Source organism: Echeneis naucrates, chromosome 5 (genome assembly GCF_900963305.1).
Source record: "Echeneis naucrates chromosome 5, fEcheNa1.1, whole genome shotgun sequence".
In the NCBI taxonomy this organism is placed as follows: domain Eukaryota; kingdom Metazoa; phylum Chordata; class Actinopteri; order Carangiformes; family Echeneidae; genus Echeneis; species Echeneis naucrates.
In genome coordinates this window covers 20853059-20870961 of record NC_042515.1, presented here as the reverse complement: position 1 = coordinate 20870961, position 17903 = coordinate 20853059, and the positions used below count along the sequence as shown (strand labels likewise).

General features: G+C 39.3%; 1 protein-coding gene across 1 annotated transcript; it reads left to right on the top strand.

Moving 5' to 3' along the window:
• Positions 1-10678: 10678 nt before the first annotated feature.
• Positions 10679-15916, top strand: setmar (SET domain and mariner transposase fusion gene). The gene is made up of 2 exons (XM_029502580.1): positions 10679-10813; positions 12703-15916. The coding sequence occupies exons 1-2, from the start codon at positions 10724-10726 to the stop codon at positions 13498-13500; spliced, it is 888 nt and encodes a 295-aa protein (XP_029358440.1). The 5' UTR covers positions 10679-10723; the 3' UTR covers positions 13501-15916.
• The last annotated feature ends 1987 nt before the right edge of the window (positions 15917-17903 follow it).

Sequence of the window (17903 nt, the reverse complement as noted above, 5' to 3'; positions counted from 1 at the left end):
TATTATTTTCTTCTTATTATATCAGTAAACAGAAATGAGACAGTCTTAAAAATACAGCAGCAGAGGTTCAGCTTTTCCATAAATGCTGACAAAGACCAGCGTCAGGTTTCAGTCCAGTAAGTTTCTAAGCCGGTGTTGGGAAAGCTCCCGTTGAGTCACAGAAGTGGCTTTCTTGTCTGCATTCTGAGCTCTTTTCCGACATACCTGCTGGAGATATTAATAGCAATTGAATCTTAGTCCTGGGAGATGGAAGAAGGCAAATGTGAGGCAGAAGCTGAAGACTTAAAGGCTAAGGCCTGCGTGCCTGCTCCAAAAGCTGATGGAGGAGTCGTCGAATTCCACTATTACCCTGAAGAATCTATAAACAGCCAAGCTCTTATATTTCTGCAAATGACTGTCGCTGCCAGGGATACCAAATATACAATGCTATCAAGATTTGATTGCATTTTTCAAACAATATTTTTTTGAATTTGGACAGATCTCATTATAAGTGGTTTTTAGAATTTCATATTTCATCAGATAGAATTCTAAATATTAAGGTAATTAAGATCGATACATTGGTTTAAAATCCCAATAAAATACTTTTGAATGTGAACCTGATGACTTCATAATATTTCTCAAAGCAAAGTATTGAAACTTGGAGTTCCCAGTTCCCATAGAGGGTTTCTGCTTCAACAGTACTGGAGAAAGGTTTTTTTAGCTCCACAGTTGATGTGTTAGAAGGCAAGTTAGCCAAGCTTTCTTTACACTTTCGCTAAAAATGAAAAGCCTCTCGTTCATGCTGTAAATACCAAGAGCACCGTGGACAAAGCTTCACCAGACTGAGAGAGCCACAGCTCAAAAGTTCTTCTCAGGCCCATTATGATAGCTAAGCTATGGCTGGATCACTGTCAAGGGGAACCATTTAGTCAAGTCAATGCTCTGTGTTCTTGTTTGATTCATGTAATAAAGGAATACAGAAAGCTTTTGTGACATGGATTGATTTATTAAAGGTGCTATGGAGATGATTGGCTCTGGTCTTCTCACAAAGCACGTAATCTGTTGCCTCTAATATATGACCTGCATTTCATGAAGTGAATTGAACTTCAGTGACTAAAATCAGTCGATAAATGGGGCTGTAGTTTGTGATTTAGGCCATGTGAAGTAAATTAGCCAACACAATTACATGTTAAAAGCTGCAGTTTACAGCCAGCTGGTGTGTGTCGGATGCTTTCCTGAGTTCCCTGACAGCAGCCAATCCATAAAAAACGACAGGCATTTGTCAAATAGCAATAAATATCACAGTTACAGCAGGCAGGGGAAAGCAGATGATAACTGCTGCCTGCCGGAGCTGTATTTAAGTCTGCCAGCAGATCAGAAGGTGAGAGATCTGTACAAACCCTTTTACATGGAAATAAATTTGTCTAGGTTCATAAACATTTTCTCAATAATAAATATTTTTCAACATGCCTGCCACCTGTGATGTCTGAGCCAATATGCACCTTCTCATGTAGCCTAAGCAAAGCCTCTTTGGTATGATGGAGCACTTTCTACACATTTCTGATGTCTAAAATTATTGAGGTATTACCAGCTTCTGTAAGTGGCACAGAAATTGCCATTCTTGTGATATGGCAAAAGGAAATGAAGTGTTAACTTCCTTTTGCCATGATTACACAATCACCGTGCATCAGTAGTTTCCCCTGAATCAATATCCCATTCGGCAGAGCAGCAGAACCAGCAAGTGTTCCCTCTTCAGGGTTGGCAGGTGCTTCTTTTCAGGCATGACCCCTTTGGTGGGGACAGGAAGGATTAAAGTGATGCTTTAGTACCCTTTTCGTTTTTCTGGCTTTGGATATATTTCATGTGACTATGGACGCAGTTGTTAATTTACTCTTTTTATGTAACAGGGATTTCTTGCTGAGAGCCACACATTCATCATTGTTGTGTATGTCTTCAGCACAGTAAAGTCCTGCACACTAATACAATTCATGCTGAAGATGAAACCGTACTTTTATTTAAAAAAATTATAAGAGCCTCCTCCAAAGCTGAGTGCAGCCATAGTCAGCTACAGTAAGTATGTGAAACTAAAATAAGAGCTGTGGGAATCATTTCGCTGCCATTTGTGATCCACAGAACAGTCTCTGCTCTTGATGGCTCAGAGTCCCGAGCTCCTCTATACTTTTTACAGCATGATGAGCTCCACTCTGAGAGAAGAGATGATAATCAGAGGGGTTCAACAGAAGGTCGACTCGCATAGATTCTTTATCTAAGCAAATGAGAAGGCACACATAGCCAAACTTATCATGGCTCCACGTTGGTTGTAGCGCTCATGCTGGCGCGGCCATGGTTGTTTTCATTGCTCTGGATGTGAGCGTGGGTGTGACTGCTGTGCACCTCCTCCTGAGACCATCTGCAGAGAAAGCACCTGCGAGCTTATTATTACCACACCCTCACACATACAAAGATAAATTTACCTACCGGTTAAGAGCTTGTTGACCACCAAGTGTTTGATGAATAATGCTGTGCAGAGGATGAAGATGTAGTTAAATCTCTTACATGAATTAAATTATTTCAGGGGGAAAAAATGCAATTTGTACAAGGAAATGTTTATAGCATGGCACCACTTGTTTTAACTGTGAGCCACACCAGTGGTGTGACTACACATCAGCATACTAACTTGTTGGTGGTACCACCCTGCATTTACAGAGCTTGGGTCATGACTGTAGATTTTTTGTCATCATGAATTATTTTGACAGAAGCTTTCAGCATTAGTGCATACCACTGAGCTGGCATCTAGTGATGCTTGCTATTTCTGAAAGCTGTATTTTTGCGGCTAAATTTGAAGGCATGCAACAACTTCCCCAGCAAAGTAAACTCCAAACATCATCCAAAAGATGTGGGCATAGTGCTCCTCATCAGCATATATTAGTTTCTTCCATCAAAATGCAAATGGCCTGTTCCATGAAAGGTCACAAAACAGTGGAAATGAGAATTAAAATAATTCTTCGACAAATGCAGCCTCTGCAGTTTAGCAGCAATGTGGCAAGTTTCACCAGTATCAGGAAAACATGACAGCACTCATTGAAGAATTTTGTGACATCTCCTTATTGACAGTCATTAAGTTTGAATCATGAGGTGAGTTTCTCCTGTTTGTTTTTTCTTGTTGATTTTTCTATAATGATATTATTGCCTCTGTGCCATCTGAATAATGGAGGCGAGCTGAGTAAAAAATCACAACAGACATGAGGAAACATTATGCATTTCAGTGATGTTAATCAGCTGTTAAACTCATGATGAATTGTTGGCCGGATTGTTCTGGTGTTTTCTCTCAGGGCCCAATTAAAGAGCTTTGCTTTTTGCCTGCAGCCGAATGTGAGTGTGAATGTGTGCTCAGTCTCAGCGCCAACACAGAGCTCATTTCCGCTCTTTTAGACATAACTCCTACTGTTACGGTTGGTTGTGCCTTTATTCAAACAGAAGTACAAAGTGCTCTGCAGTAATGAAAGTCAAAATCCACGAGAGCAATAGTCTAAATTCAGAAACACAATACAGGGGTACAGCATAAACAAAAGACGTGTTTTAATAAGAGTACACACTGCTGCTGCAATGGGCAAACATTCCACTCCACTTTGTCATGGTGGTGAAACAATAATGGGACAATACAATAAAAAGGGGCCTCACTCCATTACTCTATTGATTGCTAGGTCATCAAAACAGCACAAGATGTCGCATTGATTGCTCAAGAGTGTGTGTGTCTGTGTGTGACATTATGGTGACATTACAAGCAAGTCAGAAAAGGTCACCCATCTGTTGATTTACAAAATCCAAATGAGTCCTTGCTTCTATTTTACAAGAGAGACAATGAATGTGTAGTGGTAAAACAAATGTGTTATTTTATTGTGAAGATTTGTAACATTTACGAAAGAATGCAAAGTATCTCCAAAGTTCTAAAGAGCTGGAAACAAAACAACATATCTGAGTTTAGAGTAACTGTATTAGTCAGGAATGAGTTACACAAAAGATTGAAGGATGGTTAAGTCTATCTTTGTTTCACGCATCTCAGCAATTTTTAGCTGTACTGAAATGACTATCATTACTCCACAGCACAGACATTTAATCTTCATGGTGATCCACTCACAAAAATATATCAAATATGAACATCCGACTGTTTTGCTTAAAACAGTTTACAGACATTCATGCATTTTTCTTTCATTAGGTTTTCAGCAATTGAGTGGGTTGCCAATAAATTTTTGTGTATGAATTATTCGCCCCACAGGATTATTGGAAATCATTTTGGTGATTCTCTGACTGGTCATGAGGTCATCTAGCACCATACTTTAGCGTGTATCTTGGTTTAAGTGCTGTAACCCTCCAGATGTAGGTTTTAGGTGTAAAGTCTGCAGATGGGCGTAAATTCAGGTGGCATTCTCTTCCTTTTCTTCCATCCCAGTTTGTTTCTACTCATCTACCTAGTTAAACAGCAGCAACAATCTTTGACATTTTAATGAACATTTGAATCGTTCAACAACTGTCCCTTACTTCATGTTTGGTAGTACTGCCCGAGACAACTGTTACTGTGGATTAAAGAAATGCAAACGAGGCAGTCAGACCATTCAGTAAGGAGAAGATACATAGTAAAATGTACCTATATAGCGCCTTTCTTCACAGACAAGTGCTTTGCAGAAAAAAATGAAAATAAAAAGGGGCAAACAAATGAAATTTTCATTGTAGTGGGAAAATAAAAGAAAACAACATACTACATTGAGAAAGTCCTTTTGACTAAAGACACCGGTGATGTTGCCTGTCAGATCTCAGTAGGTGGACAAACAATTGGTCACCCTTAGTTACTGGTCAGAACCTATCAATAATCATTTATCAACTATGTGAGACTAAGGGCCAAACTTCTTTAAAGCTAATGATACACCATGATAGCATGTGCAGTGAAAATGGTAAGCACTGCTTTCTAAGGATGGGATGTTTAGCAGTGTCATTTCGTGTCCGTCAGCATGCTGATATTAGTCTTTTAATGGGCTAAAGTACATTTTCAAACCACTAGCATTTAGACTCTGCTTGTAGATAGTCTTACATGTAGATGAGAATATAAACGTTCAGAAACACAAATGTTTTCTTCGAGCCACATAAGACTCCCTTGAAATTTTCTGGCATCAACCATAATAGAACACATTTGTTCAAATTAACCAGGTTACATTTTGTGCCTTTGCTGCCTTGTTTCATTTTCCGTCATGATGACAACAAATTCCATGTCTGTGTGCATGTTGAAGGTTCGACATCAAGACATCTCAGAGAAACATCGAGCCATTGAGGTTGCATTATTATAAATCATTTAAATATGAGAACTCATTGTTTTCTCTCACTACCACAGCCATTGCATTGGATGGAAATACACATAAAAACAATACGTGGAACATTTGTACCTGAGTGATGAAGGGGTCGGGGGAATCCTTTTGGTTTTTGAAACTTGAGTTATTGTAGGTTGTTGTCCTCCAACACCAGGTCTAGATTGACCTGCCAGATTTAAATTAGCATGCTGTTTAACACACATTTAGCACAGGTGCCAGCTTCTTGAGTTTGACATGGTACAGTGAACATGTCTCTCAGACAAAGCTAAGTACAGATAGATTGTCCACAGCACAAGGACCCTGCTGAGAAAGAGCCCATTGGTTATTACACCCCATTAAAAACATAGACACTGACCCATAGCCGGCTAAGTGGAGACAGACAAAGGGTATCGATTGGATTGGAAGAATGGTGCCTCTTGAGAGATGCAACATCTTTACAGGGAATACGCCTGGCTGATTTGATTTGTGGAAGCTGTGTATTGACTGCCTTGAGGTTATGCACTGCTGTTTTCAGCTGCAGGTTTTTAATGTGGGAAGAAAATTAAACAGTGCAATATGTTATGTCACACATGAATTATTACACTGAACGGGAGCGTACATAATGTGAGAGATTAGCAAAGGCTTCTGTGGCTGTTAACGTCGGAAACAGGTGGATACCCAAATATATTTAATACTTAGTCCACAGATTTATCCCAAAAGATAATGGGGTATGAAAATTGATATCTCACACTAATGATTTGTGCTTTTCTCACCATCAGAGCTGTCATCTCAACATTGTTAATGGTGGAGATATGTATATTCATTTTTTTTATGGTGCCCTCATTACATTAAATGCCTTTATTACTGTGACCTAGCACTTTAAATGAATTTTGTTCTTGTATTTTTGCATTATTGTCAGCGGAGAGAGACAGGGAAGGAGACAGAGCTGAGGGTAGACAGCAAGGACTCAGCCTTGATATACTGTACATTCCACACTTACCCAGATGAGCTCCCGTGCTATTTTTGGCTTATCTGGTTGTGAAGAATACTGGTGGGATTTGAAGTTTATTTGTGGCGTAAATATAAGTACAGTTGAATGACAAATAGTTTCTCTCAAAACCATTCAAAAACCAACAGAGAATGAAAGAAAAACATACAAACGCAAATCTGGAGACAATAAAGACCTCACTTTAAAAAATGCCAATAAATCCCTTTTCCTTTCATTGTCTTTGGAAAGTTGACAGCATTTAACTGCAGATTACTACTACATTTTGCTTCTTTCCTGCTGCTATTGTATTGTTTCATTGTGCAGTAATAAAAACAGCATCTAAACAATCGATATGTCTTGATTGAGAGACAGTGTTGCACAAGTTGGAATTATTGTAAAATGAAAGCTGCTCCTCAGCCAATTGATGTTATGAATTTTATCAACTGGAGTGAATGCTAAGCTATAATAATATGTAACTTATGAAGGCTATATAAAAAAAAGGCAAGTGGACAGAAACGTAAAAAAATTACCGTGAGTGACACAAACTGAGGCGAAAGCACTGGCTGAAAATGTGAGGAAAAGGTGTTTAATTCTTTCTTAAATATATATATATATATATATTATATATTATATATATTACAACATAAGACAAGTAACAGAAAGAATAGTTTTTTGTTTTGAGTCATATTTACCAACTGACCGCTACTGTTTGTAAGGTCAGGATATAAAAGCAGTTTAAGGGGAAACTGAGTGGCAGCTTCTGAGCCAGAAAAATTGGATAGGGTGACCAGACGTTCCATTTTCGGCAGAATTATTTACTCTTGATTTCTGGGTTACGGACCACAATGTGTTTTGGTTGTTACCTGTCTTTTGGCTTTTGGGTTTGTTTGTTTTTTGAGCCAGGATTGACTGTGAGAGGTTGGAACTCTGACTCGGGTTGGGACTTCCAGTCAATACGCATTGTTAAAATACATGAACATGTAATTTCCCCTGTTTATTTCATAAAAATGACATTTGACCACCACGCTGAAAATGTCCCCAATTTTCACTTCAGAAATCTGGTCTCCTTAAAATTGAACCAACATAGAAGTGCCAAATCTGCAGTACCTTGAAAGGCCACTTGAGCCTGGTGCCTAACGGTTTATTTCTCCCACAACATAATGCACAACTTCACAACAGTAAAGTTATTTACAGCTTTTTACAAAAATCTGTTTTAGTGTCCTTAACTGATTTTCCTGTTTTCAGCAAGTGGGGCTAGTTTTTTTACCTACTTTAGTTTGATTTTTCAGGACATGGTTGCCATGCACAAGCAGCGGTTTTTAATCTTTGCTAGCAGAAATGAGCAGGTATCACTATCAACACTCACCACGCCTAGTGTTTTCACTTAGCTTGTTGAGCTAATGAATGCCAATGAGCTAATTAGTTTTTACGAATTAGCTGCTATTTTAGCCTTCAAGCAACAAGACCCTCAGGCTAGCTGGACCATATGCTTGCCAGTTATTCAAGCAATACCAAGGTCATTAGAGCTGAGCAGTCTGCTGCTCTGGGGACCTTAAGCTGCTCTTCGGAGGCTATTACACTGTAGATGTCCTTTTTGCAGCTAGAAAATAAATTAGATTGGAATCTCGTTGCTATCAGCTTTGATTACACCATTTTTTCATGGGCTACAGAAGAAAAATCTTTCTTCTAAGCAATACTGATTTTGTTTAGCTGTGTACAGTCTTGACTAAATTACTGTTGCTGTACATTTCCATCGAACCTCTTTCATTCTCCAAACTCAAGAGCTAAATATGTTGTTGCCTCAGGGGGGCTGACGAACCCGCTTGACTCTTCACTTAATTGCTTTGCGAAGTCTTGTCATGTGAGTGCATCGCTCCGTCAGCATGGTTGTCTGGCAGCAGAAACAGGCACCCAGGAGTCTCTTGGGATAACTGCCGCAGGGTGCACAGTGTGGGCTGAAGTCACCCTGCTGCGAGAGATGTTTTCACCCAAAAGTTTGGATGCAGTTTTATTTTATTTATTTTCTCACTTTAACCTTGATTTTCACAGATTACATCTTTTTTGCAGTCATCTCTGCAACTAATCTGTGCACGCTTCTTACCCAGTTCTTTTTTTTTTTTTTTTTACATGCCTTTGATGAACTCTGTGGAGTAGCTGGGGAAAAAGCCCCTTTGAAAGCTCAGGGGTCAACTCATCATAATCATGCCTACTCAAGCTGACAAAGGCAGATGAGGGAAAGCTTTGAAATTTCCTTTGTACTCCACTGTCAGACCAGACAAGAGTGAATCCAGTAGGCCTCGGTGCAGCTTTCCTCACCAGTGGGAAGAAACATCAGAGCCAATTTGAGGCCAAGTCAATCAGCACAGTAACAGTGGGAATACTGGACTGTTGTTGATAATCTCCCAGAGAATGTGCTCTATCATGCCTTTGCTTCATTAACCCTCAAACCAATTGTACTCCTGCTACGAAGTTCAGCTCCTCTGTGTTGGTATGTGTGTGAGTTCTCATTAAAGCCAAAGGATCCCCGACGACAGTGCCCATTAAAGACCCCCAAACACCTGCTTCATCTCGAGCAGGGAAAGCTGTTTCACCCTATTGTCAGCCAACACAATGAGTACCACAATGTCGCATGTTATGTAGGTCTACTCAAAAGGAAGGCCTTTTAACAGCAACAAGAAGGCAAATGGTTGGTGAATTATTCAATTCCCAGACAGATCTGACTTTGACCTTTGAATCTTCAATGTTGTTTTAGACACCCATATTATATACAGTACAAGCCAAAAGTTTGGACACACCTTCTCATTCAAATGAATAGGAAAGTGTGTCCAAACCTTTGGCCTGTACTGTATATACATATATAGAAGTGCATATCAGACTATATGGACTATGATGTCTATCTAGATATTTATATTGACAAAAGAAAGTATAACAACATGATAAAACTTTGCTTTACTGTGTGTGTGCGCGCGTGCGTGTGTGGAGTAGATGGTAGGCTACTGAGCAGATTTTTTTTTTATTTGGAGTATTATAAAAGACAGTTTCTGCTTCTTCAAAAAAACCAAAAAGATTTTTTGTTCAAACACTTTAATTTCACTTTCAAATTCTTGATAACAAAACAAACAGTGCAGTGAGACCTGCCATGGATTTTGAAAGGTACTTGATCTGAGAGACACTGACTGTGGATTCAAACGAAGCAGATGAGTCACAATTCCTAGATTCTTTCCAGCATTAACCTCTGTTGCTGTCATATCCGTCGACTGTCACTCAGTTTATTGTCAGATGCTAGTACCGATTCACTGTCAACAATTCATCTTGTGATGCAATCTGAAATGTAGATGCAGGACTACCAGCTGACAGCACTAATTTTCTCCAAGAAGAAAGAAAGATGACAGTTGATTTTTAAAGCAAAATCCATGATCACTTCTGTGCAGCATCAAAATGCCATTTGACAATGTTACCGCCCCCCATCTGCCTTAAATAGCTACCAGAAAATGCACCACTGCATATCAATTACACACTAAAACAATGTGGTACCACTGAAAAACTTCACTCTGCCAACCATGAAAAGACACAAGAATACAATTCAACAGACTGTATTCTCTGATTGAGATCCCATACATAAATCAACAATCTAATGAACATGAGAGCTGAATCACACAGAAGCTGGGTGAGATGAATTGTGTAACTGAACTTACTGTGATTGAGAATGGGCCTTGAACTGTAACCTGTTTGTCTTGGCTGCCATAAATATGCAGGATATTCCCATGGCCATGTTTTCAAAGTGAATCAGCCATGTGGGTAATGTGAGCATGATCCCATTTCCCATTCACAGAGATTCTCCCTCAAATCTCTCTCTTTTGTGTGTGTGTGCCATTTGCCTTTGTCACCGTGCTAAGGATCGGTTGTGGATGCAAAATAGGAATAGCAGTATTTCCCCCTATCCTGGTTTGCCATCTGCAGGCAGCATAACATTCCTACAAAACTCTGAACAAACTGTACTATTTTCTACCGTTCACAGATGATAACAACGAGAGATTTGTTATTTGTAGAAAATAGCAAAAAAAATAAAAACACTGTACAAATGGAATATAGCTCCGAAATTGATAGAGTCAAATGAGATGATACTGGGACGCTCCTTTTCCTGTTTCTGACAAGTGATGACGTTCCAGTTTTAAGCCTCTAAAGCGTTTATATGAAGAAGGGATCCCATGCTGTGCCGTGCCGTGCCGCCCTAATGGGCAGCTGCTCACTTTGTCCTCAGTCCAGATGGTCAGGTCAGCACTGAGCACTGATCACAGCAGTGTCATGACACAAACGCACCACCGGGGGGCGATCGTCGCTGCTCGCACACTACTTCCGGTACAGTTTTTGTTTACATCCTGGCTCATCTCATGCCGCTCCAGGAAAACTCTCAGACATGAATGTACTCGATCTGAGCGATGGTCTGGAAGATGTTCCCGTGTTGATCGAGAACAATTCAACGGTGCAGAGATTTCCCGAGTTTAAGGTAACGTGAACTCAACATCGCAGCGAGCGGCTGAACCGGTTTACGGTCCTCACATGGCCAAGCGTTCAAAGTGAAGCTATTCATGTCTTACAATGCATTCCTATATTATCTACGTTCTTTAAAAATATGCGTTTGGATTATCATTATTATTATTTTTTTTTTCTCTCCAATGAACCTTTTTCCCACCAAATATTTGAACAGTCATAGCAGGGAATGGGTTTTAGTGATTATTCCTGCAAATGGCTCTGATCTGTTCTGATGTCTCAGGGATGGAGATAGCATTAGCATTAGCTCAATTATATTTAACTTTCATTTAACTATATACAGTTGGATTATTTACACCTGAGCTTTTATTGTCACATACTGATGACGTAATGATCGGAGGAACACTACTGCGCATACTCCGCTCCATTCGGGATGCTTCTGGATGATATAAGAAATTAATATCAAACCGTGATTGGATTGCATTATTGTGTTGCAGTGGGATTTGCGGGGCTCTTTTCCAACTCCAGAAAGAGTTTGGTCTGGACGTGCTTTATATATAAAGTACATCGATGTCCTTGTTATGATTTGTCGCAATAGAAATATAAATTCTATTTGATTTGCATTCATTTTAACTAATAAACTTACAGCTAAGAGTGTAGTATGGTGTTAAAGGCAAGTACCAGTATCTTTAACTGAAAATATAAAAATTGTGATGCTGATACACAGATTGATTTCAATAATCACTTCTTTTTCACTTTTGTGAAGAAGTTAGTTAGACCTCTCACCTAAAACCCACGATACTATAAATGTGCTGTAAGATTACATTGGCTGATATTTTGACTGTTTTGACGTCTAATTAATATTCCATTGAAGTTGAGAAACACAAGAGTTATCGCGATATTGTGACAGTGCTGATATGTGAAACTCCCATGGGATGCACTCTAACAACAAAACAATGCAAAGCAACACACATGTTCAGGTGTAATTATTAAATATTAATAAGCTTTAATGTTTGAAACCTAGCACTGGCTCCGTGCAAGATGCTGTGTTTGAACAGTTATAGTTACAGTTATATACACCACTCCAAGAGTGCACTTTATTGAAATATGAGCACCAAAAGGATAGACATATTCTGTCCAGTGCAATTTTGAAAGTTTAATCTCAATTCTGCTTTAGCTTTATCCAGAAAACATCTTGGCTGTGTCTGCCTTACATCAAAACTCACATAACAAGCGGCAATGTGTTTTTACCAGCAGATGGCAGAAGATCGTTGCAGGTGACAGCCACAGTACCTGACTGCACTATAGGGAATCAAAAAATAACTGCCTTATTGGAGCCTTAGGAGTTGTCCTACTTTACCCTCCTGACTCATGATGCTCTAGAGTACCTTCTTGACTGCTTCAGACAAATCTTACAAATTTCTCATGAAGGGCATGTAAATCATTAAGCAATAGTTTTTGTGTAAGTAGGTCAATACAAAGTTTGAAGTTGGAAATCCTATTACCTTTCTTAAAACATAGATACATTGGAATTATAACTGCAACTGTTATTTTATACTACTGATTAGTATGCCAATAACTTTCTGTGCTAATAGTCTGGCCAAACTTTTTCTTAGTCAAAAAATCTATCTCTCAAACTAAATTAAACTCAAAAATCAGATAAAATACAATCATGTGGCACACAATACATGCCAAGCAACAAAATCTCACAATTGAGGAGACTGGAAGCAACACAGAATGTTTGTCATCTCTGCTTATCAATTTTTTTATGAATCAGAATTTGAATTGTTTTTTTTGTTTGTTTGTTTGATAAAGAACAACAGGTGGTTTGGGCATGTCTTTTTAAAAACACTTTGCACCTCTTTTGCAATTTAATCATATTCTGACTACTCTTAATTTTTCCAGTATTCTCCAGATAACGTTGGCGGACCGGGATGCACTGTTGACCCCAGTGAACTGACTCTCCCTGGATGCTCCTGCCTTTCACACTCTTGCAGTACAGAGAGCTGCTCCTGCCTGCAGACTCATAGGTGGGCGTATGACAGTGCAGGCACGCTACTGGACCTCCGCCAAACAGACTCGGGTTACTACTCACCTGTGTTTGAGTGTAATGCTCTTTGCACCTGCAGCGACACCTGCTCTAACCGTGTTGTCCAGAGAGGTCTAAGACTCAGGCTAGAGGTCTTCTGCACCAGGAACAGGGGCTGGGGAGTACGGGCACTAGATTCAATCCCACGTGGGACATTTGTATGTGAGTATGCAGGAGAGGTGATCAGTTTTGAGGAAGCCAGACGCCGCCAGCTCAGCCAGACATCTGAAGAAAGCAATTACATTATTGCTGTTAGGGAGCATGGAGGTACAGGTTCTATTACAGAGACCTTTGTGGACCCAGCTGTGGTGGGAAATGTAGGACGCTTTCTCAATCATTCGTGCCTGCCCAACCTGTTCATGCTTCCTGTCCGTGTGCACTCAATAGTTCCTAGGCTGGCACTGTTTGCTGGACAGGACATCAATGCACAAGAGGAGCTTACTTTTGACTATTCAGGAGGATACAGTAACCAGCCTCCTATGGAGTTGCTGTCCGAACAAAGTGCCACTGCCATACACGCCAGTTGGACACATGGATTTCAGAGGAAAGCATGTCACTGTGGGGCCAACAAGTGCACACAGTTTCTTCCACTGGATTTATCGATTCTCAGCTGAAATAGCCATATCGCATCGCAAAAGGGTAAATTCATGACTGAATGTTGGAGAACAATGGTGCTTTTCCTCTAAAATTTCTTTTGACATTTTTTCTACTTGGTAGTGTCTTGATTTATTTTCAGCTTCCCTGCACTCTTAGCCAATTCATCCACTCATTAGAAGAAGACAATGCAACATGTGGATGGCTCCATTAAAAGCAATCAGCTGGATGAGTCATGTCTGTTCTCATTATTGTTTCCTGTTTAGTTCCCTGGTGTCTCCTGATCTGCCACAGTCTCAATGCTTTCTGCCACTCAGTGTAAGATGATGCAATGGAAATAACACTGTTTTTCAGTGAGAGTACACTTATTGGCATTACTCTGAGCTCTTTCACAGTTAGAGTCCATTTCATCTTTCAGAGGAGTTTAGTTCTGTATCAGATGCATCCCACTGGATTTACACTTCTGCAGCTGTCATCTTGCTCTGGTCCACATGAGTCCCATATCTCACACAAGACATGAATCTTGGTGGAGCAGGAGAGTCCTTTGCACTAGCAAAGGAAGGAATCATGTTTGATAGGCTTTTTTAATAGCTACAAAGGCTCCAGAATTGATCTTACTCTCTCAAAGAAGCCAAACTTTGTATATGAGAAACTATTAGCATTTAAAAAAAAACAAAATACAAAGTACTAGCCATTGTCTCCATTAACTTCACATCTCTTTCCTGCGTTCATACGATGTACCCTCCCAATAGATATATTCTCAGCATCTCATAGCACTCAAACCTCAAGAGTGGTGGGACCAATTAAAAAGGGCCAAGGGGTATTTTAATATAGAAACAGGCTTTATTCCCCCGTCAGAGGAGGGGCGAAGGTGTCCCACTTTAGCGTGACCATTCTGAAATCAGGACCTTCTCCTTTCAATCTGCCCCGTTTCTAGTCTAGACCTGCTTTCATCTTATTAATATCCACATCTGGGTTAATTAGGATGGAGACCATTTTTCATCCAGAATTGGGATCAATGCTCCAGCCACATTGGAGATGAAAGAGAGAGACTCACTGGTGGTGATGGGGAGATGGAAGCCCTTTGCCAATTGGGGACGGCTGTCAAGTTGATTGGTTTTTGTATGACACAGTTTGTGTCATATTGACCCGTATTTTCTCCTCTGTGAGGGTTACCTGGCATCCTTTCTGTTCACTTTGGGCTCTGTTCTACACCTGGTGTGATATGCGCTCAGGAAATATAACACAAACTTAAAGGACAGGTATGGGGCACTAAATATCTCATGTTTAAAATTCACAGAATAACCAAAATGTGAAAAGCACAAGCATTTACTTCCTGGTGAAGCACAGTGATTTTATGTAGTCTCTACTTGTCTGGCTATGTCAAAATGACAAGACATCAGTGACACATGGACCTAAGGTAGAAAATATGGAGGTATTGCAATAGTTGCCAAGATACAATGTATTTTCAAAATATTGTATACCTATACCTATATTGTGGGGCACTTTTGTGGTTTAACATTAGATGTTAGAGAGATAAAAAATACCCAGGTGTTTCTCAAGCTGAAGGATGTCAGGGTTTCTCGACTGCCAGCCACTAAATCTGAAATAATCTACATTGAACTTGATGTCAATGTCTTTGTCTTGACCTTGTGATAAAGACCTTTCTACAAACCTACAACAAACACATTAGTCATGTCAGTTCTGAGTCAGATGTCCCTGGAATCCCTATGGCAACAGGGGATGTGAATTGGACAGCAGTGGTTGACTAGGAGGTGCATGAAGGCTGTTCTGAAATCCTGACTGACGGGGTACTGTTATGTAGTGATTGTTTTTTTAAGCGGGACAACAGATAATGTCCTCCATCCTGAAAAATATTTCTCTGAAGAAATGCTCTTACAATATTACAGAGCATTGTTGTCATGCAGTGCACATGCGCTTACGTGGTGGCTTCAAATGGCATATGAATCGAAATGTTTGAAGTTATGTGATGTTTCCTGCCAAAAAGCTTGCAAAAAATTATTCATTTATTTGGAGACCTGTCCAAAATGTGTATTTTATTCTTTTATTTTTAAAGGAGTGTTTTGTAAGTTTGGATAGTTGGATTGCTAACTGAGCCTGGTTTGCCAGACTCATCACTTTCCAACACTGAGCAACAGTCATATCAAGTCTTTGTGTACTGTTAAGTATACAATGTTACTGCTATTATTAGCTGTATGAAGCAACAGCAAAATTTACATTTGGCGCCTCTAAGTTTTGTTGCTTAACACCACTTTAAACAAGACCACAGGAAGAAACATTATGAGCTTGGTCAAACTGTTATTAATTTAGGGAAAATGATTTAAGCATTTCTTTGACTTTAAGGCTGTTATTCTCACTCTCACAATGCTGTTACTCTTATTTATTTCTTTTATTTACACAGTGGGGACAGATGAGATGAGAGATGGAGTTTTTTTTTTTTTCATTAAACATAATGTTCACAGAAAAAATATGTGATGCAATAAAAGTATTGAATTCTTGCCAAAAGGAAAGGTGGTGTAATTTCTACATGTTTTAGGGCTATTGTTATAGTTTAAAGTCTATTTATTAAATTTGCTTTCTGGATAAGAGAGGAAAAACCTAGCAAATGCCCTATTGTCCACCTTAACCCACAGTTTTTATGCATGTAAATAGGGCATTTCCTCACCATGGTTTGTTGCTGTCAAACATTGATTTAGGCAGATAAGACTTTTGTCTAAGTGTCTTGCTAAGTAAAGCTTGAGTGGATACAACACCACACTTTATGCTTATGTGAGCCATGCATCACATTGATGAAGGCGCAAGACCCTATTTCAGGCTGAGTGACCAGTGGAGAAATTACATTCGGTAGTCCATTTGGTCAAAATTGGAACACCTTTCTGGGGGACCTGTCTTTGCCTTGAATCCTGCAGACAAATAAAAAAAAAAATAAAGAAATAAAGAAAGAAGCAGCAGCAATCTGCCAGGTCTCATCTCACAAAAGCACTTCAAAGTCCCATTTCAAACCTTTCTTGTAACACTTTACTGTGATGTTGGATAATAACAGAAGACAATAGTCCAAGTCAGTCTATTTAGATAAAGGGAAGGTTACACCAGTGAGTGTCTGTGCTACATAAAATAATGAGAATTTTATTAGACAGAATTTATTAGACTTACCCAAGACATAAATTTGTTGTTTTTAGTTGTTGATTTCATATCAACAGATTAAACACCTTTGATGTCAAATCATGAAATTGCCCAGTCACCAGAAAATAGACAAACTGCTTCCCCACCAAAGTCTGTCAAAATAAAAAAATGCTGCCAAAAAGAGTATTCCCCTAAAGAGAAATCACAGCTTTTTAGAATATGACTCATCACCCAACATGTGAAATGTCTTTTTTTTACTCCTCTGTTCTCTTCCTGCAGTGTGTACAATGGAGTAGGTTGTTTAGTGCAGCATCACTTCACTGTTAAAGAGGTTGGCAAAAGGGTTTTTCACACTGGCTCCTCCCATCACAGATGTTAAGTTAAATTTGGCCCAAGACCCCTGCAGCGGGCTCAGCAGGAAGTTTTGAGGCCCAGGAATTACCCGCCTCCATTAATGCTCTTGCCAAAGACTTACATATGCACACGAATACACTACATTTACAATATACAGATTCTCAACTAAGCAGTTTTGAGAGTAGTCTCCAGCATGTGAGAAGGTGTTACAGGTGAATTTGGAAGCAATATTTCTAACAGTGTAAACTACAGGGAAATCGGCTGAAAATGAACACAAGGCATTATGTTGCAAAGAGTCGTGTAATGGTGTGTTAGATAAGATGTCCCCATGATTGATTTAATCACATCAATCATCATCTCCCATTGCTATCACAGTTTTCCATAATGGCACATTCTAGTCCCATTGCATTTAAACACTTGATTATGTACTTGACATCAGGATTGCACTAATAAAAGACATTAACTGCTCAGTCAGACTGAAACTAATCATACGTCTCAGTCTGACGTGAGCTATAACACGTTAGATTTTTTAAACCTTGTTCAACAGCTGGCTGACAAGTAGTCGATCGTAAGTGTTTCTGTGCATGATAAACTGTGACAAACCCATTACCAGTCCTGTCTCACTTTTGCAGGATCCAACAGGCTTTGTGCCTACTCTGGAAATATGCACATTGTTGCATTATTGAAAAATAAAGCAGGTGGTATTTAAATTAAATTTCAATTTTTGTTGCTATTAATAGCTGTTTTTCATGCCTTTTATTTGTGCCTTAAGCAGGCTGCTGATTATTTTCTCACCATTGTACAATGTAATACAATTTATAATCACTTTGGTGAACATGTGCTATGAATCAAGTTGATTAACTTTGATGTACATAGCTTGATTTTGTAGACTATTAAGGTCATGACATGTAGTGAAAGTGAGGCT

Bases quoted from the DNA above. Each gene is read 5' to 3' on its own strand.
- setmar (XM_029502580.1), top strand. From the start codon at position 10,724: ATGAATGTACTCGATCTGAGCGATGGTCTGGAAGATGTTCCCGTGTTG. The intron at 10,814-12,702 runs GTAACGTGAACT...TAATTTTTCCAG, and splicing joins AGAGATTTCCCGAGTTTAAG to TATTCTCCAGATAACGTTGG.